At 40.4% G+C, this 25840-nt stretch overlaps 4 protein-coding genes across 5 annotated transcripts in view; 3 read left to right on the forward strand and 1 right to left on the reverse strand.

Annotated features, from left to right (window-relative positions):
- Positions 1-455: 455 nt before the first annotated feature.
- LOC131995912 (uncharacterized) lies at positions 456-1428 on the forward strand. The gene is made up of 3 exons (XM_059365223.1): positions 456-579; positions 655-1024; positions 1200-1428. The coding sequence occupies exons 2-3, from the start codon at positions 690-692 to the stop codon at positions 1309-1311; spliced, it is 447 nt and encodes a 148-aa protein (XP_059221206.1). The 5' UTR covers positions 456-579; positions 655-689; the 3' UTR covers positions 1312-1428.
- Positions 1429-6571: 5143 nt separating this feature from the next.
- Positions 6572-10275, forward strand: LOC106085072 (vacuolar protein sorting-associated protein 54). The gene is made up of 3 exons (XM_013249103.2): positions 6572-6707; positions 6776-7094; positions 7151-10275. Exons 2-3 carry the CDS (start codon positions 6862-6864, stop codon positions 9852-9854), a joined length of 2937 nt encoding a protein of 978 aa, XP_013104557.2. The 5' UTR covers positions 6572-6707; positions 6776-6861; the 3' UTR covers positions 9855-10275.
- A 275-nt stretch (positions 10276-10550) lies between these two features.
- On the reverse strand, positions 10551-16913 carry LOC106085073 (cytoplasmic dynein 2 light intermediate chain 1). The gene is made up of 2 exons (XM_013249104.2): positions 16268-16913; positions 10551-11055 (listed from the first exon to the last, which is right to left on the reverse strand). The coding sequence occupies exons 1-2, from the start codon at positions 16842-16844 to the stop codon at positions 10589-10591; spliced, it is 1044 nt and encodes a 347-aa protein (XP_013104558.2). The 5' UTR covers positions 16845-16913; the 3' UTR covers positions 10551-10588.
- A 7225-nt stretch (positions 16914-24138) lies between these two features.
- The window catches only part of LOC106085071 (protein numb), a 139316-nt gene continuing 137614 nt past the window's right edge, over positions 24139-25840 (forward strand). Inside the window, exons 1-2 of one of the 2 annotated variants that reach the window (XM_059364783.1) lie at positions 24139-24462; positions 24549-24879. The gene's annotated coding sequence lies outside the window, so the exon portion shown is untranslated. Of the gene's footprint in view, positions 24880-25840 lie in introns of both variants that reach the window. The other variant, XM_013249102.2, reaches the window with a different exon arrangement.

Genomic DNA, 25840 nt, shown 5'->3' on the forward strand with positions numbered 1-25840 from the left:
GTGCCTATGACTTCCTAAATATGCCTTTATTTTAACTTCTTCTTTGTTTCCAGTTTATTCTAGTTCTTTTATGTGATCGACCTCCTCACAGTGCTTAAAAAACTAGATCCCCAACGCTATGACTCATTATTGGACGCATTATTGCGCCTAAATGAACAAATAACTTCACAGGGATGACTCATTTCGAGCGACATTTGGACTAGTGTAGTCGCCTTGTCTGGTAAAATGTAGAAAAAAAACTCCCGAGAAAAATTGACATTTTAAAAATAAACATATTCCCCTAGTAGGATTTTTTTTCTTTTTTGCCAATTTCCATTGCTTTTGTGCCTTTGCACACATTTATCCACACGTTCCTATGCCATTAGGTCTACTTAAATACAAATGATGCGATATTTTTGGAATTGTGTAAAATAAATTGTTTTGTTAGAGGAAAACTTTCGATATGTAAAATGGAAACGTCATTGAGTGCATTCACGTGCCTATCACTACCACAGCACTACAAAACACCTCTGTCCTCATGATTATCTGTTATAATCACCCTGCAGTCTTTAAGGCTATCATGCAGAACTCAGAAATTATGTGGTTTTTCATGTGCTATGTTAGATTTTTTTTTACAATTTTGATATTTAATTTAGTTCCTTTCTACCATTGCAGGATCTTTTCATTAAGCTTTCATCTTTCCTATCACAATGATTACAAAAACTCCTGATTATCTGATATCAGAGTATGGTTATCCTGAACTATGGAATGCAGATGCTAAACATGTACCTCTCCCCAATCACAAATTCTGGAATACCTATTCCTTGTGGTGTAGCAATAAATCGAACCAGTTAGCCAAGCTGTTACCACTTCGAGAGTCATGGAACGATTATTATACCAAGAATGTGCTAAGACAAAACGAAGAATCAAACAAATACAGCAAACTGACTACCAATCGAAAACCACAAAAGAACCAACAGCACATCAAAGTGGAGTCTAACAAAAAAAGAAGTTTTCATTTCAGCAATATGGGCAGCAACACTAGGTAAGGCGATTAATACAATTAGCACCAGCTATTGGTACTAATATAGTTATGGTTTTAACTTTGTCTATCTGTTTCCATGTCAAATTCGCCACTTCATCTGCGTTCGCTTCTTGGCAAATGGCAAATACCTATTCCACACATTCCATTGTCAATTGTTTGATGGAATTGGACACAGCATTAGACGCAACGGGGTAGCCAGTGACGGAGTGAATGGCAACGCACTGATGAATTCTCAGCCAAGATCTCGAACAAAACAAAATATGGATAATGACGTAGATCAATTTTGAATAGGTGATAAACAATGTGCAATTAATTTTCTTATTGTACATACCTCATGCGAATATATCATGAATGATGAGTGTTATGTTTTAATTATTAATTTTAATAAAATTATAAATAACTATGTATACACAAATTGGTTTAAACAAATTAGATCAGAAAAATAAGGAGGCTACTCTGTCTAAGACGCTTAGGCAACTGTATTCAATGTTGTGTTTTATTTTAGTCCTATTCCGTGCAAGTCAGGATTCACTGAATAAGGTTAAGCCAAGCGATCAGCTGACATACAATTTTTTTGACATTTTTGGCAGTACTTCACATTAAGGATGTCAACTTGTTTTCTTTTTGCATTCATTCTTTGTTTACCTTTTCTCCTATATGATGACATTTTCAATCGGCAGATTTGACATCCTTAATGATGTTCATGGGGCCTATCCACTTTATGTTTCACATGTGACCTAACCTTCTATTAGTGAATCCTGCGTGCAAGTCAGATATTCCGGATGAAATGTCAATGCAAAGTTGTACTGGTGAGTTATCGATAACATACAATAAAAGAAACGATTAATCGTAATTTGCACTATATAGTACTACAACACAGCATAAGATAAACATTGGAACGATCCTCAACTAACCAAGATCTGTACTACAAGTCTAAGACTTCCAAAACTATTGTTATCTGACATTATTGGTGACTAGAAATTCTATAAACTATGCCTGGAGACGGCAGTGATTGTATACCACTCAGCAAGAATAAAAAGAATTAGGCAGCAATAGGTATCATATTACCAGTCAGCCACGATAAATGGTCTTAGTTTGAGGAATATGTGAGCTAACATTGAGATCGCTCTATATGGCAGAGATATTAAAACATAGTCCGACATGAACCCTATTCGGCGCAGATTTCTAAGGTGTCTAATCAGGGTTTCAGAGCGAACCGGAGCGGGTGCGAGAGCTAAGGCGTTACGGCCCACTTTTCGCCGAAATGGGAGCGGAAATCTCACAATTCAGAGCGGAAAGGTTTCCAATCTCAGTCCGGCCATTACACTCCGCTCCGAATCCGTGGGTCTAGCTACTCCGAATTTTTGGCAAAATTTCATAATAAATGCCCTTTCACTGGCTGAAGATCTCAAATAGCGGGAGGTTATGTGACTGGCACGTGTTGAATGCCCGCAGCTTCTCTGATCATCGCTATATTTGCTCCAACCTTGGAGAAAATACTGCAAAAGTCCCTCGGCTAAATCGAAAAAAGGCGGACTGGGATAAATTTCGACACACATTCTGCACTACTATCCTCCCTTGACCTGAAAAGGAAATGGGAACTAAGCAGGATATAGACATAGTGGTCAAGCGGATGACAAAAGCCCTGATCTGCTCGCTTATGTCAGTATGCCATAGAGGCAAACAGCTACCTCCATGGTGGACTCCAGAACTGGTTGGTTTTTGGAAAAGTTGCAGAACACTTTCTCAAAATGGGCGTGAAGGGTAAATAGGGAAACCTGGAAGGAAGGGAAGTGGTTTCCGATCGGATACCTGAAATAAACCTTGAAGTCGAGTGCGAGGCACCGCTGCCATCGGCACAGTCTTGGATTGATGGAACCCTAGTATTGCCATCTGAAAGATCATGTTACACGGATGGATCAAAGCTAGAGGACAGAGTGGGCCTAGGGGTTTACGTAATACGGTACTGCAGGCGGAGATCCGGGTGATCACGGAATGCGTGAAGTGGTGTCGTGCTAACGCAAAGACGTCGAGTGTGAACATCTTTACCGACAGTAAAATTGCCATAAGGGCATTAACAACCAGGATGGTAAGGTCACTAACAGCCTTGCAGTGTAAGAAGGAGATTAACGCCTTCTCTGAGGATGGCAAAATCCGCATCGTTTGGGTGCCGGGCCATAACGGAGTAAGGGGAAATAGAAGGGCAGACGATTTGGCGGTGACGGCCAGAGGACTGCCGTCAATAAACTTGATTAACCCGAAGCCTTTCGGGTCGACGCAGTCCAAGTTAAGGGAGTGGGAAAAATTCTCTTTCAGCTTCTATAGCTAAGCAAGCTCGTTCCGGTCCATGGAACCGATCGCCGCCTGTTATATAAAGGCACCAATTTCTTACCTTGTCATATCCAGCATCATATGCCCGGCCTCTCACTGAGACTCTCATTAGCACTCAGTATTTAAGCAAGAGTCGGTGGCCTCTCACTAAAACTCTGCATTCGACTCTCCGCGACTGTAATTACAGTTACTCCGTAACCTGTGGACGCGCCCGGTAGTTCTCAGGAAAGTTTTCCTGATAACGATGTACACCACACATATCGGAGCTCAATGTTTCAGTTCGTGAGATGCTATTATTATCCCTTGCCGAGACATAACGCCCACTAGCGTCAGGGGCTAAGTTGATTGCCATTTTTCTGGGGATGCACCTAGACAATTTGGTGCAATTTTTACAAACTTCCAAATCCTTTGTTCAATCTTCCTTTTATGTATTGGACATCTATGCTCAATCTACTTTTGCTAGAATAGAGTTGTTAATGTGGGACAACATTTCCGTTCGGGAGAGAAATCTGGGGAGATCGCAGCTTCCCCAAAACTTTAATCGAAACGGTCGGTAAGACGGCGAAAAAATTATGGGGGGATCCAGATCGTTAGAAGACGAGGCTATTACTGAAAAGAAGAAAGAAGGAGTCCAGTATAGCTATTGGTATCATAACGGGACACATAGGACTACGAGCTCACTTACTCATAGTCCATAAAGTCTGCGTTCATGGGACAATTTTTTTCTTAATGATTAAAAAACAACATAAAAAAATAAATAAAGTTAAGTTTTGTTGTATATGTTGTTTCTTTATATTTCTTAAATTAGAAAACAAAAATACAAGTTTGCTTTTGCTTTTTTGTTCTAACGGTACTTTTGTCTCATAAGAAGAAATTATGACAACCAAAAAGTCTGCGTTCACTTTGTTTACTTCGAAAGTACCGCTACTTTTTATGATGCTTATTCTTATTTTTGATCAGTTTCAGTTCATTATCATAACAAGTGATAGTTACGCGTGTTTTTTTTAAAAAAAAATTAATAAATTTGGAAACATGCAAACTAAAACTGAAAGAAAAATAATTATTAAATTGTGGAAAGAAGGACAAAGCTTTAGAAATATTGGTGGAACAGTTGGAAGAACGTATTCTTCTGTCCAGCGCGTAATTAATAATTACAAAGAAACCGGCATTATAACTTCAAAGCCTCGGCCTGGACGTCCAAAAAAATTATCCGTTAGAGAAGAGCGCAAAGTGATGAATATGGCAAGCATCAACCCTCGTATAACATCAACCAAAATTGTTGAAAATATTAAAACAATGTTTGAAAAAAGCATCTGTGCCGAAACTGCCAGAGAAGTATTACATAGAGCTGGATTTCATGGAAGAGTTGCTCAAAGAAAGCCGTATATTTCAGTCATAAACAGACTAAAGCGGATTGCATTCGCTAATACTTTCATCAATAAGCCTCCTGAATTCTGGAAACAAATTATTTTCTCCGACGAGAGCAAATTCAGTATTTTTTTGGCATTAAAGATCGGCAAATAGTGTGGCGCAAGTCCGGGACTGAGCTGGAAAAACGAAATTTAGTTGGAACGGTGAAGCACCGTGGTGGTGGAGTTATGGTGTGGGGGTGTATGGCTGTTAGTGGGGTGGGTCAATTAGAATTTATTGAGTCCAAAATGGATAAATGGGGTTATCTCAATATTTTGAAAAAAATTTGAAACCAAGTGCTGCTAAACTAGGGTTAGCAACGACAATTTGGTTCCAACAGGATAACGATCCAAAGCATACATCGGAGGTTGTTAAGCTATGGCTTCTATATAACACTCCAAAGCAGCTTAAAACAGCACCCCCATCACCAGAGCTTAAGCCCATTGAGCATCTTTGGGAGCTATTAGAGAAAAAAAATCCTCAGCACGTTATAACCAGCAAGGAGATGTTACGAAGTGTCATGCAGGCAGAATGGGTGAAAATAACATCTGAGGAAACAGAGAAGTTGGTAAACTCCATGCCAAATAGACTAAGTGCAGTCTTCAAACAACGTGGCTATCCTACCAATTATTAGGAATGTGTTAATGTGTTTTTCTTTTGTGTTTAAATAACTCTTTTGTTTATTTTTAATTACTGAACGCAGACTTTGTGGTGCTTATATTTAATTGTTATCATATTTAAATCGCTCTAGAGTGAAAGTGCTTAACCAAACTTAGAATTTTGTTTTTGTTTGTTAATGTTAGGAATATGAAGAAAAAATATATGTAAAAGAGTTGAGTTGATTTATTGGGTTGCCCAAAAAGTAATTGCGGATTTTTTCAAAGAAAGTAAATGCATTTTTAATGAAACTTAGAATGAACTTTAATCAAATATACTTTTTTTACACGTTTTTTCTAAAGCAAGCTAAAAGTAACAGCTGATAACTGACAGAAGAAAGAATGCAATTACAGAGTCACAAGCTGTGAAAAAATTTGTCAACGCCGACTATATGAAAAATCCGCAATTACTTTTTGGGCAACCCAATATAATTTTATTTTGTGTTCTTTAACCGATCACAAAAGTTTGTCAGGAGAACGCAGACCTTATGGGCTATGTGTATGTAAAATCGGTGCGGCAAGTGATAGCATGTGTAGGGCATGCGGGGAAGACATTGGACATTGGAGCATTTCCTTTGTCATTGCCCGGCTTTCGCGTCCAACAGATACCGGTACTTAGGTGGAGATACAATATCAGACATGGGCCAACTTAGGTGAGTGGTATTGAAAATAATTAAAGATTTTGTAAGTAGCACGGAATTCCGAACTTAAAATTTTATTTTTAGAGGTTACTTTATAATTTTTAGAGCGCAAAACAAGCCCATTAGTGGCTTAGGTGTATGTCCATAGTGGCATGAGGCGGATTAATATCTGCACCCTCTTTTTAACCTAACCTAAGCTACCGAATTCGCTAGACTGGTAAATAAAACAATCCAAATAACACCCAAAATATGTTTCCAGTGCTAATCTCTTTATTGACCACATTTATTTGTGAAAGAGATGACAATCCTGATGACAGAAGTTCTACATAAGCCTGCCCAGTTTATTTATCCAGAACTGTTTCATAAAAATTTCATTGCACTACACAGTAATAAAATAAAACACAGCTTCTGCTCAAAGTCGACTCCGCCTTTTTGACAGCAAATGTTGTGTAATCGATTAGTTTAATAATCGATAATCGACTTTTAAATCCCCATTGCCTTCGTAGCTGTCAAAAAAATTATATTTCTTATGACGAGAACAGAAAATAATGCAGAAATTTCAATTATAGTAAATTTTGTGGACTTTAAGCAAACAAATGTGGTTAAAACTTTCGAATACATCAGCAAGGGGCAAAGAAGTTAATGGTAAAACGTTTAAATCGTAGAAAACAAAAGAAAAAGTGTACGTGTTAATCATAAACAAATATTGACAGAAGAAGGGAAGGCCAATAATTAGACGAGTTAACAAGTCATCAGTTAATACAAAAAAAAAAATACAAACTCTGTTGGAGAATGTGTTATGGCTACGGTACAACATTCCCAAACGCTGGCGAGGAAAACCTCACTGACAAACATTGAAAAACCTGAAAAGTCCACACTCAACTCTTTGTTACCTGCCAATAATGTCGTTGTCCATGCGAAGTCCTCGACGGCCTCGCCAGCTGTTGAGGCTGTTAATAATGCCCATAACTCTTGGGAGTCATGTTACTATTGTCCCCGAGAGAATTTCAAGGCGGTAAATGAGTTTGTCAAGTAAGTGTTGTGTCGTCTAACGTAAACTGTTTTTCTGTAGCTGTGGATTTTTTCAGACATTTACGGGAACGCCATTGCACTCGAGAAGGCGGTTCCTTTGTCTGCCGATATGGCTTCAACGGCGTCTGCCCTTCTCTGCCGCTGGACGGTGTATCGGATCGTGACTATGATGCCCATGTGGCCAAATACCATGTGAATCAGCAGACTCGTGAAATGCCTCCTGAATGGTCGGTATTTTCGGCGGCCCAAAACTTGCCGGCCGTTCTCAATGATCCTTCGCGTGGCAAACAAAGCAATCTATTCACCAAAAAGTGGGGTGTTGATTTCGTAGAACGCAATCATGTGCCTGCCTCCCCCCGCATACCCGAGGTGACCATGAATGATTTTGAAAAGTATATGGGCAAAATAGGCAAACGCTATAAACGCCATGAACGTTTGAATAGCCAGCAGCAGGCTATGACTTTGGAGGAGGCTTCGGCGGCGGCCGTAGCCTCAAAAGGCACCAGCGGCACTCTGCATTCGACAGCCACTTCACAGGAAATAAATCTGAGCGAGATACCGGAGATTTTTCTTAAGGAGAACCTCAATTTGCAGCATGCCCCCACATTTGGACAAGTTTTTCCCAATGTCATGCAATCGCCTAGTGGTGCGGAGCGTAAACGCACAGGACGTCTTTTGCAAGAGCAATTGTCACATTACCTGGACATAGTGGAGGTAAAGATAGCGCAACAAGTGGCTCAGAAATCTGCAGCCTTCTTTCATGCCATGACCTCACAGGATGCCATTATGTGTGAAATGCAAGAGGCAGCCAAGAGAGTAAAGGCTTTACGCTCCTCCTTGCGCTCTTTGAATGAGACAGTGGTTATAGATACATTCCGTGTTTTGCGATACGCTCAAAGAAGGCAAAATTTCGAGGAGGTGGTGGACAAGTTGTGTCTTATGGCCACGGTACACAAAACCCAGCCAATGCTGCAGCTGCTATTGGGCACTCAGGACTATGTGGCCGCCTTGGATCTGATAGGCACCACCCAAGAGATACTAACGCAAGAGTTGATAGGTGTACATTGCTTCAAGCATTTGCCCATGCAGCTAAATGAAATGGAGAAGCTGATAGATAAGATGTTGACCACAGAGTTTGAGCGCTATGCCACCACGGATTTAAATAGGCCGCTTAGTGATGTCCTAAAGGAGACGGACAGTGTGTGTGCCGAAGAGGATAAGCTGGTTTGCATAGTCATGGGTTTGTTGAGAATGAAAAATTTCAGCTTTGTGGAGGCCTACAAGGATGAGGCCATAGTCACCATAAAGGCCATTATAAAGCAGCTGGTTATAGAATTCATAGCCACCAGTGATGCCGAAATCTGTTTGACGGGCGCCGGGGAGGAAGCTCAAAGTTTGACGGTGGGCGAGTGGATAGCTTTGTTGGCCAAGGCCACAGTGGCTCTGTTGACCGTGTTGCAGCGCATTCAGGCAGTTACCCATATAATGAGACAGACCATAGATGCTGCTGCGGGAGGTTCTTGCAAGGCGGGAGGTGACAATGCTGTAAATCTTATAGACTCCGAAGCCTTCCTCACCGCCTCGGATCAGACGCATGTTCATGAGAAATTGGATGAGTTACTGGCAGCCGTATGCCATTATTGTCATGAACGCTGTGCCAATTTGGTCAGCCAACAGAGTCTGGAGAAAACGGTGGCTACCACGGAGGAATTGGCGCAACTCTCATCTCTGGTTGAAGATTTTGGTCAAGGTTGCGAGCTCATATGCGGCGTTGCCAGTGTGCCTTTGAAAGTGGCGGTCAAAGTTCAAGCTTCCAGATTTGCCAATCGTTTTCACTCGGAACGCAAACAAAAATTGGCCTTGCTCTTGGACACCGAACGTTGGCGTCAGGTAGACATTCCAAATGAGTTTCAGAAAATCATAGATCGCATAGGGGAAAACAAAGAATTCAGTGCAGCAGCGGCCATAAGCAATGGCCCTGTGGCCAATGGCCATGTGGGGGCAGTGACATCAGTGGCCAATCCGGTGTTGTTGGTGGAATCCAAACCCTATACGTTGGTGGCCTCCGCCTTGCTGCTGGTGCAAATGTTGTGCGAATATTGTCGTTGTGCTCAACGCCTACCCATAGTGGCGGGTTACTTATCACGCAATGTGGTGGATTTGCTGCGCACCTTCAACTCCCGCTCCTGCCAATTGGTCATAGGGGCGGGGGCCTTGCGTGTGGCTGGCCTCAAGACAATTACAAGCACAAATTTGGCTTTGGTCTCGAGGGCCTTGCAATTGGTGCTGTGGCTATTGCCGAAAATCAAAAGCCATTTCCAGAGTCTGGATGCCACAGCGGTGGCAGGATTCGACATCATCGAAAGGGACTATCAAGTACACATTAAGGAAATCGAAAATAAAATCTATGGCATAGTCAGTGATCGTGTGGCAGCACAACTGGACTCGTGGGATGCACGACCGCCCATACCTTCTCAATGTTTTCGCAATATTTCCAGGCATTTGGTGAAACTGCACGAGGCCATAGCCCCCATATTGCCGGAACTGCAAATACATGCCATCTATGGCATAGTGCATCGCAATTTCAAGGACAAGCTTAGGAAGAAGCTGCTGGACTTGAACATCTTGAACAATGGTGGCCCTCAGCACGGTGTGGTAACTTCCGAATTGACTTTCTACATGGAGACATTGCGCACGCTAAAGGCATTGCCGGCCCCTGAATTGGACGACAGCATAAGAGAAAGCATATGGACTTTTTGAGTTTTCCTGCGTTATTTCCTTTATAGCTTTTAAGGCCCTAAGTAGTGTCCTTTTATTTTAGTTTATATATGTGTGTGGAGAAGAAGCATTTTGTTCCAGAGCTGTTTTGTTAGAAAAATTTCTGTTAATTTTTTTTTTTGTTGTTTTAGTTCCTGTTTTTTTTTTTTGATTTCTCCCCTTTAAGGATTTTTTGTATTAAAATTAAAAGCTAACGAGCAAGGGAAAGGCAAAGGGAGTTGAAAGAAGTACAGCTTGAGAAAGCAGCTGCCAAGTTTAAAGCAACAACCGAGCAACAACAACAACATCAAGCATAGTATTAGCCTAGAATAATGATAATAATACTGAACTACGTTAACAACAACAACAACAACAAACACGCAATTACTAAGCCACGTTTTAAGATAGAAGAAAGAAACAAAAACAAATATTAAACTTAAACTCGTTAAAACGAAATCGAATTAAAGAAAAAAAAAATCAACACATTTGTAAAAAGCCCCCCCCCCCCCCCCACAGCACTCACCAGTTAAATGAATTCCAGCTTTACTACCCCAAATCCATCCCCCCTCCTCCCCTTTACACATATTTCCTGTCTTTATAAGCGAAACAAAAAACACAAAAAATTCTTACCTACGATGAAATGAAAAAATGTCTTACCAAAATGATAAGTCAACAACAAAGTAACAACAATAACTTAAATATAGTCTAATAATTACAAAAAAAATAAGAAAAAAAGTTTATTTAACACTTTCGAATTTTCCCCTCAGCTGCTGCATATTATCTCTAACAATGCCTCTTAATTCCTCATCCTTTTGTGAACGCATTTCATCTATGATGCTTTCACGAAATCCAGCATCTTTAGCTGGATCTGGCAACTTTGGATTGATGTCTTGTTCCCCCCCTCCTGCCCTTTCTTGGGCTATTTCTTGTGCTAGATTCGCCTCAATACTCTGCAGAGTTTGTATACCCATGGAGCTGATTTTATCCCAGGTGTCTGTGCCAAACCATATCGATAAGGCATCATTATAGTCGGTGGCATGTATGCGAAAGGGATGCGAGGGAGTACCAAAGGCCAAGTGACTAATGGTGTCACGTAAAGTTTTGGATAATTTTTGCAATTTTTGTGAATAGAAGAGCACAGCGGCGCCAGTGAGATGAGCCATAGAGCGCAGACAGCGACAAATGTGTTTTTTCATTTCAGGTTCTGCAAATAGGAAGGAACAAAAAGGAAAAGTTGGAGTTGGAAGAAGGTATAAAGTCATAAAATTGGAACCTAACTAACCGCAAGTTAGCTCGCAGCTTGGCTAAGACGTAACATAAATCAACAAAGAACTGGCAAGAGGTAAGAGTAGTAGCCATGGTCAATGCGGAAAGTCATTTTATGCTACCCCAAGCATAAAAGTGGCTTAAAGGTCTTTTATACCCCCTCATGGGGTTGGCTACTATAAATGATCCTAGCCTAGGAGAAAAGATTTGAACCAGGGTTCTCTACGTTAACCCTACTCAACTCAGCTAAGACGTAACGTATATCAACAAAGAACTCACAAGAGTTAAAAGTAGTAGTCCGGCTCAATCCGGATAGGCAATTCATGCAACCCCAAGTTTTAAATGTGGCTTAAAGGTCTTTTTTAGCCGCTCATGTGGTGGGCTAGTGTGAATGATCCTAGCCAAGGAGAAGGGATTTGAACCAGGGTAAAAATGCAAATGTTGCCCATGAACATTCCACTAAGGAACAGGGACAAACTTCCCACCTATCAAATGGGGGCAGTCCGATTCAAGTTTAAGCTCTAGATAAGGGGCCTCCTTTTAATAGCCGAGCACGTATGGGGTGCCGCAGTTTCTACACCTCTTTGGAGAGAAGTTTTATATGGCAGCATTAGGAGGGGTAAACCACCGCTGAAAATTTTTTCTGATGGTCTCGCCAGGATTCGAACCCAGGCGTTCAGCGTCATAGGCGGACAAGTTTTACATGACAGCATTAGGGGGAGTAAACCACCGCTGAAAATTTTTTCTTATGGTCTCGCCAGGATTCGAACTCAGGCGTTCAGCGTCATAGGCGGAAAAGTTTTACATGACAGCATTAGGAGGGGAAAACCACCGCTGAAAATTTTTCTGATGGTCTCGCCTGGATTCGAACCCAGACGTTCAGCGTCATAGGCGGAAAAGTTTTACATGACAGCATTAGAAGGGGTAAACCACAGCTGAAAATTTTTCTGATTGTCTCGCCAGGATTCGAACCCAGGCGTTCAGCGTCATAGGCGGACAAGTTTTACATGACAACATTAGGAGGGGAAAACCACCGCTGAAAATTTTTTCTGATGGTCTCACCAGGATTTGAACCCAGGCGTTCAGCGTCATAGGCGGACAAGTTTTACATGGCAACATTAGGAGGGGAAAACCATCGCTGAAAATTTTTCTGATGTTCCTGCTAGGATTTGAACCCAGGCGTTCAGCGTCATAGGCGGAAAAGTTTTTCATGACAGCATTAGGAGGGGAAAACCACCGCTGAAAAATTTTCTGATGTTCCTGCCAGGATTCGAACCCAGGCGTTCAGCATCATGGGCGGACATGCTAACCTCTGCGCTACGGTGGCCTCCCACGCTGGCCAGGAATCTCAACCCCCCACACGGAAATATTCAAGATTCATTCCTTCTTCTCTGTTTAGGATCAAATTTATCGCATGCAATGACTGAATACACAGGAGCAACCAATCCCATGGCAGCCGGTTGTACGTACCGGATTGACCCGATGGAATCCTCCATCGGCAAGGGCTGCCGTCTCGGTGTACATCACACTGCTACAACAACAAAAACAACCCATGGCAGCCGGTTGTACGTACCGGATTGACCCGATGGAGTTCTCCATCGGCAAGGGCTGCCGCCTCAGTGTACATCACACTGCTACAACAACAACAACAACACAAGAGCAACGACAATTGTAAGGGTCTTGCTAGGCCTGGAGACTTGAATGCACATCATATAGGTGCATGTTGCCCAAAACAAACCACATTAGCAACAAGATCAACTGCCACACATCATCAACCGAAGGCACACACATCTAAACCAGACACCTCACACAATGTTTCAACCGTAGCTCTACATTGCAAATGGAAATTGCAAATTTGCCCATGAACATTCCATTAAGGAACTGGGGAAAACTTCTCACAAATCAATCAGTGCTGTCCGATTCAATTCTAAGCTTAATGATAAGGGATCTCCTTTTTATAGCCCAATCCGATTGGCGTGGCGCAGAGCGACACCTCTTTGGGGAGAAGTTTTTACATGGCAAAGTACCTCACAAATGCCGCCAGCATTAGGAGGGGATAACCACCGCTAAAAAAATTTCTAATGTTCCTGCCAGGATTCGAACCCAGGCGTTCAGCGTCATAGCGGACATGCTAAACTCTGCGCTACGGTGGCCTCCAAGCCCCAAATTAAGAACACCGCCACACATCAATAACCGAAGGCATGGACATCAGGACTAAACACCTCAGACAAAGTTCCAACAGCAGCTCAACATTAGCAAGGTATAATACAATCCCTTGGCAGCCGGTTGTTCACACCGGATTGACCCGGTTCTTCATCGGCAAGGGCTGCCGCCTCAGTGTGTTCGTCCTTTTTTCATCATAGGAGAGGTACATCCTGGAGTGCCGCCTCCATCATCGGTCGGTGTCGGTGAGGTGTAAGCGGTGCATGGAGTAGGTACATTTCCGATCTAGCTCTGGCCTTACATCACTACGGGAGTTTAGCCATATTGAATTTGTGTGAGGGGTGTCTTCTTCTCACGCTTCTGGTACGTGCCGTTGAAAAGAATACCGAAACGTGGTTCTGTTCGGTTTGCCAGAACCGCTTCCATCATCGGTCGGTGTCGGCGAGGTGTAACCGGTGCATGGAGTGGGTACATTTCTGATATTGCTCTGGCCTTACATCACTACGGGAGTTTAGCTATATTGAATATGTGTGAGGAGTGTCTTCTTCTCACGCTTCTGGTCCGTGCCGTTGAAAAGAACACCGAAACCTGGTTCTGTTTAGTTTGCCAGAACCGCCTCCACCATTGGTCGGTGTCGGTGAGGTGTAACCGGTGCATGGAGAGGGTATATTTCCGATCTTGCTCTGGCCTTACATCACTACGAGAGTTTAGTCATACTGAATATGTGGCAAGCTGCTGTGCGAACATAGACAGCAGTGGGTCACAAGTTTCGTCGCTCTGGCAGCCGGTTGTACGCTCTGGATTGGCCCTATGGAATCCTTCATCAGCAAAGGGCTGCCGTAACAGTGTACGTGTTTGTCCTTTTTTCGTCATGGGAGAGGCACATCCCGGAATGTCTTCTCCTCACGCTTCTGATCCGTGCCGGAATTGAAAAGAACACTGAAATCTGGTTCTGTTCGGTTTGCCAGAACCGCCTCCATCTTCGGTCGGTGAGGTGTAACCGGTGCATGAAGTGGGTACATTTCCGATCTTGCTCTGGCCATACATCACTACGGGAATTTAGTCATACTGAATATGTGGCAAGCTGCTGTGCGAACATAGACAGCAGTGGGTCACAAGTTTCGTCGCTCTGGCAGCCGGTTGTACGCTCTGGATTGGCCCTATGGAATCCTTCATCAGCAAAGGGCTGCCGTCGCAGTGTACGTGTTTGTTCTTTTTTCGTCATGGGAGAGGCACATCCCGGAATGTCTTCTCCACACGTTTCTGGTCCGTGCCGGGATTGAAAAGAACACCGAAACCTAGTTCTGTTCGGTTTGTCGGAACCCGAACAGAACTAGGTTTTGGTGCAACTGCAGTCATGGACAATCAGCGTTATCGAGAGGAGGTTCTCAGTGAGAGGCCGGACGGCACCGATTCTTGCACAAATACTGAGCGACTATGATGCTCGATATGACAAGGTGGGTTATTGTCGCCTTTAAATAACCAATGACTACCCTGTTTCCGCGGCGATCGGTCCTTTGGACCGAAACGAGCTTGCTCAACTACAGAAGCTTGACGAGAAACGCCACACCCACATGCAATGTGGCTACAACAACAACAGGAATTCATATAGCATTCCAGAAGGTATAACGTCTTTCAGGTGAAGAAAGTCAAGAAGACGATTTCGATGGAGAAGTGGCTATACTATTACGAGTGGAAAATCAAGCGGTGCAAAAGGTTCTGGCTTTGGCCTATGTAAGGTTGAGACTGGTTAGAAAATATCATGGAGAAGACTATCAGGCTTTGCTGGGTCCCTACCAATCAATTTGGGAATGGATCGCTTGATGAGTACTGATCATGCTACTGAATTAGAAAACGTCCTCTTGGTAATCTTCGCGGTAAGATAGACGCTTCTGCAAGAACCACACAACAGGGGGCGTGGGTTAAAGCTGTGGCCATATCCCTGTAGTGAAGTTTTTCAAGGAAAAGGGGCTGCAGAAAACGACTTAGACATAAAAATGGGAGCCGTGACTGGCCATAAGGATATATGGGGCTTTGTCGTCGCGCATAAGGATAAGTTGTGGACTTCTGCAGCGGTTGTGGCGATGAGTAGTTAAAAATCGAATACATTTTATGTTACTACCCTGTAATTGGAAGGAAAATCCGCAGGGTTAGATGAATACATCTTTCAGGGTTAGATGAGCACCTCTTTCCGTGCCTGAACTTTCTGTAGTTGAACAGCCCTCTCTTCATTCAGGATATAGGCAGGTAGCTAAAGTGGTTGGCTGGATAAATATTTTTGCCTATGAAACCTCTTCTCTGGTCCATCTGTCTCCCGTGCCGGGATAAATATGTGAGCACGCATTGGTTTACCTTTCCATTCTGTTTCGTTCTTCTGATCTGTATTGTGCCAAGGTGGATCCCACAATTCTATGTGGAGGTGCGATCCTCGACAAGCTCGCTCCATGGTTGAGCAAGCTTGTTCTAGACCATAGGACCGATCGTTGCGAGACCATCATAGCCATTGATTATTTAAGACGCCAATAACTCACCTTGTCATATCGAATATCATAGGCACTCAGTATTTAAGTAAGAGCTGGCGCCACCCGATCTCTCACTGAGATTCTCCACTCGATACCGCTGGTTGGCCGCGAGCATTCCACTATCCGCAACCTGTGGAAGTGCCCGGTAACTCTCAGCTGAGCTTCTCGTAATGACATAACGATGAACATCACACAAATCGGAACTGAGAGTTCTGCAGAAAACACCTTTGGGCGTTTTTTAATCCATTAATTTTTATTAAAGTTATAGAGGTTTGAAAATTATTTTGTTAAAAAGTTTGAATCCTGGCAATATGGCAACCCTGCATTTCACAGATCCAAACGGAGCCCATTTCACAGATCCAAACGGAGCACATTTCGCAGATCCAAACGGAGCACTTTTTTTAAGTGGCTTATTTCTGGAGAATTCCTCATACAAAGATATAAAAAAAATTTATACCGACTTACCACAATTTATGAATAAATCATATTTCCCTCCAACTATGACCACGGGAAATGGCATTAGATCCAATGTGGCCCAATCTGGGTGTTCCTTTTTTATACGTTCCCTTGCTTTTTCATAGATCCAATCGGAGTTTTCTGCATGTGCCAACTGTCTATCGCTATAATCTCTAAGTACTTCATATGCCGCCATTAAATCTGACCACAAATATTGAGGCCGAGACAAATCCAACATTATAACACAAGCCATATTCTCAATGCCATGATTTTTAAATGGTATACAACTCAATTGTTGGGAATTTTCCAATGAACCCAACTCCCACATATGACAGATGTACTTTTGTGCAGCTCCCGTTTTGCGGGCATAAGAATATTCCAAAGCCAAGGTGGGTCGAGGTGCCTCATCACGATCGAAAAATGTATTAATAACTGTGGTTTTGCCAACACCCTTTGAGCCTAGAATGAAGATAGTGCGTTCTCGTGGTCCATTTTCCAATTGCAATTGATTTAGTTGTTCTTCAGCTAATTTGTAAGCTATATCTTGAATTGTTTCAGTTTTTGTAGATTCAGAGGGATTGGCCATGGCGAAATAATTAGAAATGACCGTGAAAAAAAACGTAATGTTTGTTTTTGTTGGCAAGGTAACGGTTGGTTGCATGGTTGCAGCGGCTAATGTATAGTTCATTACTTTCTGAAAATGCAGAGGGCGCTGTATAGTTTTTTTTTTATTGTAATGGGAACATTGTGGGGCTAGTTTTTACTTTTGTTTGGATGTTTACAGCTTTATTTTAATGATTTAAGTTGCAATTACCTTTAGAATATGATTAAATCTTTTGCCATACACTACTCTACGCCTCCAACAACATTTTCTATCAATAAGAAAAATGTTTTATATTTATATATGAAGTAACCCTTACTGAGTTGCCATTTTATCATTTTTTACACACATGATTGGCAACAATATACTCATCGCACGAATTGCCACTTGGTAACGCAACCACCATATTTTGATTTAGATATTCTTTCACACATTCGTTACAATTAGCACTTTAATGTCAATTAAAAAGTGTTCTTTTGGATTTTGTTTATAAGTATGTATGTATAAAAAGTGAAATATGACAAATTATCAACCATTAAAAACAATAACTAAATCCCTTGCCAAACTCTACACGCCGCTTCCAACAACATTTTCTATCAACAAAAAGAGTGTTTAATCTTTATATGTGAAGTAACGGTTACAGAGTTGCCATCTTTTGCACATATGATTGGCAACAATATTATCATCGCACGAAAGCCACTTAGTAACGCAACTAGCACATTTTGATTTAGTTCTTCTTTCACACATTCGTTACAATTAGCACTTTCGCGTCAATTAAAAAGTGTTTCTTTATTCTTTTGCTTTTTTTATAAGTATAAAAAGTGAATTATGACAAATTATCAACATTTTGAGAACACACATAGTGATAGACATTGACTTTGTCGAGGTGACAAGTTGGGAAACCAAACTTAATGAAGTAAGGGCGGGTTTCTCGCAGAAAAAAATATAGTTCGTCTTAGCCAACTGGAACGTTATTTCATCGCGGGGATAAACCTCCTGTTAACAAATTTGGGTTTCTCGTACACTTTTTAAGGCAATTTAAAAGATTGGCAACATTATGCTGCAATCAGCAATTAGAGTGTTCGCCAATCCCATGGCAGCCGGTTGTATGTACCGGATTGACACGATGGGTTTCTTCATCGGCAAGGGCTGCCGCCTCAGTGTACAACACACTGTAACAACAACAACAACAGAGCGTTCGCGTACTCAAAAATTTGCACAAACGTTTATTTCCATAAATAAACGTTCCTTTTTGCAATAAGAGAGAGTGTGAGAGTAGAAAACACTTGGAGAGTTTTGTAAATGAGAGGTTGCGAATTTCTGCTGAAGGGGTTTTTCTCAGCAAAGTTTCCTGCAAGTTTTTATTGTCAATTGTTACTGGATAAGTACGCGAACGCACCTAATATTACGCAGCAATTGGAAAACAAACAGTTGTATTACCGGGACGATAAGTCACTAACCTGCACCCATGACATTAATAACAGGTAGTGTACCGTAAACAGCTGAGTACAATTTTTTCTCGCGAAGTGCACTATCTGTCAACGATTTTTGGTTTTGTGTGTGTATTATAATCAATTGCGATACTAAACGTACTACTTTTCAAACTTACAGTACTATATTGGGAAATTTTCGTCACCATTTTTAATTTTTTTGAGACGTTCTTTAATTTGAGCCCAAAATCGTAATTTAACCCAGCCGTTCGCGCTGGGTAAAAAGTCACAATTTCGAACTTTTTAAATACCTAAACGTACGAATATTAAAGGGTGATTTTTTTGAGGTTAGGATTTTCATGCATTAGTATTTGACAGATCACGTGGGATTTCAGACATGGTGTCAAAGAGAAAGATGCTCAGTATGCTTTGACATTTCATCATGAATAGACTTACTAACGAGCAACGCTTGCAAATCATTGAATTTTATTACCAAAATCAGTGTTCGGTTCGAAATGTGTTCATTCACCGTAACGTTGCGTCCAACAGCATCTTTGAAAAAATACGGTCCAATGATTCCACCAGCGTACAAACCACACCAAACAGTGCATTTTTCGGGATGCATGGGCAGTTCTTGAACGGCTTCTGGTTGCTCTTCACTCCAAATGCGGCAATTTTGCTTATTTACGTAGCCATTCAACCAGAAATGAGCCTCATCGCTGAACAAAATTTGTCAAAATTTGAACACATTTCGAACCGAACACTGATTTTGGTAATAAAATTCAATGATTTGCAAGCGTTGCTCGTTAGTAAGTCTATTCATGATGAAATGTCAAAGCATACTGAGCATCTTTCTCTTTGACACCATGTCTGAAATCCCACGTGATCTGTCAAATACTAATGCATGAAAATCCTAACCTCAAAAAAATCACCCTTTACAAAACCCCATCTTATCACGCGCCTACGACCCAAGACCTACATTTCTGGCAAATTTCACAAATGCTTTAGCCGTTTGGGCTGAGAGTTAATCAGCCAGTTAGTCAATCTGTCAATCACGCGTTTTTATATATAAATATAAAATTTCATCAAAACCGGATAACTAAATCGAGGGCCAGGCGTAATGGGTTAAAATTTTGTCTTTATAAATATTTATTGAAATTTGTCCATAGAAAACATTTTTGGAAACGTTGTTTGGGACAGTTAAGCATCATAAAAAGACTTTAAAAATATTTATGCAAAATCTAAATTTTGGTTTAAGAAAAAAATCTCGTTAGATTGTCTTTAGAGACATTTTCGCTGAAAGTTAGTCCTTAAAAAAATGCATAAAAATGTAGTCTTTAGAACAAATTTTATAATTTTTTTTATAAAAATTTTGTCTTTAAAAAAAAATTTTGTCTTTAAAAATAAATTAAAGGGAGTCCGGCCCGTGCTAAAGTTTTGTCATAAGAGAATATTACGCTAAAATGTTGTCTCTAGAAAAATATCATAAAATTTGTTTAGAAAAATTGTGTTTTTACTAAGAAATTCATTACAATTTTATCCTTAAGAAAAATAATTTTAAGGCGGCCCGCCTCAGCAAAATGTTGTCTTTGTAGAATATTATAAATATGAAATTTTGTCATTTTAATGAAATTTTTGTTTAGAATAGATTTAATTTAATTTTTTCTTCAGACAAACTAAATTTTTTTTTTTGGGGGGGGGGGGGGCACCCTGGCTACGTCCCTGCCTGCAGGCATAGCCAAAAAATTAGCACACTTACAGTGTAAGCAACTTCGTGTGGCTTCGTTCGGTTGACGCATTGTTGTTATTTTACATAGCATCTTCACTAAGTTGGTTTTGAATTGAATTTTCAACTGTGTTAGTGTGCCTATTACCGGTATATGCCAAGAGACAGAATTCTAGCCCAGAGTTTTAAAACTGAATTCTATCCTAATCCCTCAGTATTATCAAGGCCTCTCGTATTTAAAGCCTTGCTTGAATTGTACGCTACCATAAAATTAAATTTCCAAGTCTGCTTTATAAAGAAGTTTGAAGAAAAAGTTTGAAAGAAGAAGATGTATGTATGTAAGTATGTATCTTTGTGACCTGCTTTCAAATTGTGTTCGTTAACCATTTGCCTTAAGGCGCCCTTTATTTTTTTCGGATTTATTTACGTCACATTAATCAACTCTGATAAAAATAAACAGCAAAAAAAAAAACAACAACATTAGCAACTCGAACTCTGCGGTCAAATACAAAGTTTATTTCATACATATATAAGTATATTGTACGCATTTCGTCATAATACAATATTTGACGTTTGTATGTAAATAAATTATAACGTGCCAAGCATTTTACTAGTTTAATGCTTATATTTTATTTGCAAACGTTGTTGTTATTGCTTCATTTTCTTTTTAACGTCATAATAATATGCTTTACTTTCAATTTGAAACCAAATTATGATTTTCTTTCTCTTTTCCTTTTCGCACACCAGACGGAAAACGATGCAGAGAACATTTTTGTTTTGTTTGGCATGCGTACAAGAGCAAAAGATATTAGTTGTCATTGTTGTTGTTGTTGTTATTTTGAATTGTAGTAATTCGTAACGTAATTCATTGCAAAACGAATGTTTGCAGTTGTATGTGCTTTGAAACTTTGCCTCCCAGCAGCAACACAACAACAACAACATTAATTGCTGTTTGGAGTTGTCGGTTTTATTGTTGGCGCTGCTGGCGTTCGTTATTCATTCATTGGAGAGGAGAGAGTCCCAACTTCAGTTTTATATTATTACGGTTACTTTTCTGTTGTGGTTTGTGAGCGCGTGCTCATAACAGAATGTACGATTAAGAAGAGGTGTCATCGCTGTCGCAATAAAACACAATAGAATATTGTATTATGTAGTTGGGATCGGTTTTTTTTATCCAGATCCAGGATTCACTAATAGATTAAGAAGAGGTGTCATCGCTGTCGCAATAAAACACAATAGAATATTGTATTATGTAGTTGGGATCGGTTTTCTTTATCCAGATCCAGGATTCACTAATAGAAGGTTAGGGCACTTGCTAAAACATAAAGTGGATAAGCTCCATTAACACCATTAAGGATGTTAAATCTGCCGATAGAAAGTGTCATCAAATAGGAGTAAACGTAAACAAAGAATGAATGTAAAAAGAGAACAAGTTGACATTCTCAATGCCAAGTATTGCCAAAAATTAAAAAAAAAAATTGGTTGGCATAACCTTATTAAGTGAATTCGGATCTCAAAGAATGAATCTAAAAAGAGAACAAGTTGACATTCTCAATGCCAAGTACTGCCAAAAAAATTAAAAAAAAAAATGGTTGGCTTAACCTTATTAAGTGAATCCTGATGCAGATCATACTACAGTAATACATCGATTTACGTAGTTTTTGGTTCCAAGAAATTTTTTCTGATATTCCCGATAGGATTCGAACCCCAGCGTTCAGGGACATAGGTAGACATGCTAACCTCTGCGCTACAGTGGCCTCCGACCTTTTTACAATAAATGCAGATATCTTTCTAAATAAGAAGAAGAAGAAGGAGGTTTCAGATATAACAATAAGCTGGGAAAATCTGATCGATGAGGTTCCAGTTGAACCTCACATATACAGCGAGCCTAGGAACCTGCCAGTCTGTAAGCCTTATACCCATAGTACTCAAAACGATGCAGAGTATAGTGGATACCATGATCAAGAGTAGGACATCCAGCGAATTGTTCATGCTATGTCAAGGGAAGTTCGGTGTAGATTGTCCTGTACGAGGTACTGCATAAAATAGAACAATCTTTCGATTTCAAGACGTATACAATGACATCGAGGAGGGGTTTGATAATGTGCGAACCGAAACACTGATCCAATCCTAAGACCGGGTTCTCAGAGACTGTATCCAGTCTCCATATGTGAGCCAAATGACATAAAGATAATGGGGAAAGTTGCATAGAGTACGCCATAGGGGTCATAAATAACCTATTACGGATCCTGACTGAGGAACGGTTTGAACCCGGTCTGCTACGCCAGCGATATTTCTTAGAGGTAAAATCAGAAAGACGGAAATGGTATACTAATGTGTTAGACCTATGAGATTGAATTTTAATCTCGAGAAGACTAAAATCTGTCTTGTCAATAGAAAGGTGAAGGTAAGCCCTCAACGATTCCAACATCCGACAACGTCAAGTACTTAGGAGTGATAATGGAAACGGCTCAAAACTGAAAATGTCTCATTTGGGAGCGTACCGAGAAAGCACCAAGGTGTTGGAGACTATGTAGACGGGCCGTTATTCGTAGTTTGGTGTACTGCGAAGGAGTAAAGGTGAAATCGATCTAAATTCGGCCGGGCCGAATCTTATATACACTCCACCATGGATCACATTTGTCTGATATCACTTAATAAGCAAACAAAGGATCTGGTTATGGTCTTATTCGGACCATACTTATTTTGGATGTTGAAGTTGAAGTCATTGTGCAAAATTTCAGCCAAATCTGTTACAATTGTGCCCTATGGGGATTCAAGAAAAAAAATATGAGTTTATATGGGAGCTATATCAGGTTGAAGACCGATTCAGACTATATTTAGCAAGTATGCTTAAGCTAAAAAAATAAGTCGTTGTACGTTTCAGCCATATCGGATAAGAATTGCTTCCTATAGAGGCTCAAGAAGTCAATATTCGAGTTCAGGAGCTATATCAGGTTATGAAATCATGTAGACCATACATGGCACAGTTGTTCGATTAGTAAAAGGTAAGTTAGCCGCTTCAAATTTTGCACAGATACTTTATATTGATGTAGGTCGTTGGTGATTGCAAATGGGCCATATCGGTTTAGATTTGGATTTAGCTCCCATATAAACCGATCTGCCGATTTGACTTTGACTCCTGAAAGTCGCAATTTTCATCCGAATTGACTGAAATTTTGTATGTAGTGTTCCGTTATGACTTTCAACAACTGTGTCAAGTACGATCCAATTCGGTCAATAAGCTGATATAGCATCCATATAAGCCGATCTCCCGATTTGACTTCTTTAGGTCCTGGAAGCCACAACTTTTGTCCGATTTGGCTAAAATTTTGCACATAGTGTTCTGTTTTGACTCTCAACAACTGTGCCAAGTACGCTCCAAATCAGTCTATAACCTGATATAGCTGTAATATAAACCGTTCTTCCGATTTGACTTCTTGAGCACTTACAGCCCGCAATTTTTATCCGATTTGGCTAAAATTTTGCATGCGGTATTCTGTGACGATTTCCAACAACTGTGCCAAGTACGCTCCAACTCAGTATATAACTAGATATAGCTGCCATATAAATCGTTCTTCCGATTTGACTTCTTGAGCACTTACAGCCCTCAATTTTTGTCCGATTTGGCTGAAATTTTGCTTGCGGTGTTTTGTGACGTCTTCCAACAACTGTGCCCCAAGTATGGTCCAAATCAGTCTGTAACCTTACATAGCTCCCATATACAACGGTCTCTCGACCAACCTTGTTCGGTTCCTAGAAGCTTTAATTTTTGTTGGTTTGGCAGAAGTTTAGTATGTAGAATAAAATTATGCCCTTTATCTTAATTTAATTTGCATACATTTTTAGCAGAATCCTTGGTGGTGGGTTCCTAAGATTCGGACCGGTCGAACTTACCACGCTTTTACTTGTTTTTCAATTAACACAAGTTTACACCTCCTCTTTATATGTTTAGTCTCCCATTAGACATCTTCTTTCTTATGTTTTTCGCGCTTGCTCACCTTTAACTCTCTCATTTTACACTCCAAGGCAACGAGGCGAACAAACGAAAGCTGAGTGACTTGAAAAATATAGTCAAGACAAGCTATGTAGTCACAGTTGTTGTTTCGCGGTTGAGATGTGAAGTGTGAAGTTTGTCTTCGTCGTCGTCGTGCAATAAATTGTAAATACCGCTTTGTTGTTGTTGTCGATAAAACACACACACGTTGGGTCCTTGGAGCATATGATTTTGGTTCATAGCAGGAGAAAAGTAAAAAGAAGAAGAAGACCAAAATAAATTTAGTTAATTGTAATACACAACACAGCAAGCAAGTCAAAGTAATGCCAAAAATATAAGAAAAGCTAAAAAGAAAAAAAAATTAGAGTCATTGCCACAAGAGAAGCAAAGAAAATGAAATAAATTTAAATAACACCAAAGTGTGTTAACAAAAAAAAAAATGGAAGTTTTGTAAGTGTGCATAAAAAAAGTCAAAAGTGCAAAATTGCAAATCAAAAGTATAGTGTTGTGTCTACTTTCCATATATCATTTGCTAGAGTTTCATTGTGTAATCCCATATAAAGCAGAGAATTAAACCAAATTAAAGTTTCCATCAAACAAAATCCAAATAGAAGAGTCACGGTGCCCATGTAATATAACAACCAAAACCACACCGCATGCCATACGGGAGAATTTAAGTACAAAAATTTAGTGAAACGAAAACACAACCCGCTGTCAGCGTAACGGATTTACTACTCTTCATTCTCTTCAACCTTGCCTCCTCCCCGCCCCCTCCTAACAGAACTTATCCAATCAGAAAATATCCTTTTGTTGTTGTTGGAGGTTTTGGGGCTAAAACGGCAAGAAAATCCCGATTGACACAAAAAGGTGAGCGAGCTACTGTTATTTTTTTTGATGATATTTGTTTTTTCACTTGACAGATTGTAAATGGTATTTTTCATGTGGATTTGTTGTTTTATTCGTTTCACTTGTGTTTGTTTTTTTGTTGTTGGGATGAACACAAAAGATTTTCTCTACAACTACATGCTGCTATTGATATTGTAAAGGGCGCGTTTCTCCCTACATTATGGTTGACAGGGTTGTGATTATTTGGTACCTTTGTAGGTAGGTACTTTTTTTGGGTAGGGAAAATGATTTTAAGTAAGCTTAAGATGCAAGTGTTTTTTTATATTTGAAGATAACTAAAGCCAGTTAAAATGTGCCAAGTTTGGCACGGCCGAATCTTGAGAACCCCCCCACTCAAATGAACTTTGTTGAAGGGCTACTTTAAGTACCGAATTTCTGTCAAATCAGGCGAAGATTGAAGCTTCTAGGGGCCGTTGAAGACTAATCAGGAGATCAGTTTATGTGGGAGGTATGTATATCAGGTTATAGACCGATTTGAATCGTACTTGCCACGAATATCGGAAGTCGTTAAAAATACTTTGTGCCCAATTTCGGTCAAATTGGATCACAATTCCGACCTCAAGGCGCTAAAGATGTCAAATCGAAAGATAAGCTTATATGGGAGCTATATCAGATTTGGATCGTATTCGACACAGGTTTGGATCGTATTCGACACAATCGTTGGAATTTTTAACAGAAGATATGGTACAAAATTACAACCAAATGGGATGATAATTGGGGCATTTAGGGGCGCAAGAAGTCAAACAAGGAGATCGGTTTATATGGAAGCTAAATCAGGTTATAGAACGAATTGGAGATCAGTTTATGTGGGAGGTATGTATATCAGGTTATAGACCGATTTGAATCGTACTTGCCACGAATATCGGAAGTCGTTAAAAACACTTTGTGCCCAATTTCGGTCAAATTGGATCACAATTCCGAC

Source organism: Stomoxys calcitrans, chromosome 3 (assembly GCF_963082655.1).
Source record: "Stomoxys calcitrans chromosome 3, idStoCalc2.1, whole genome shotgun sequence".
Classification (NCBI taxonomy): domain Eukaryota; kingdom Metazoa; phylum Arthropoda; class Insecta; order Diptera; family Muscidae; genus Stomoxys; species Stomoxys calcitrans.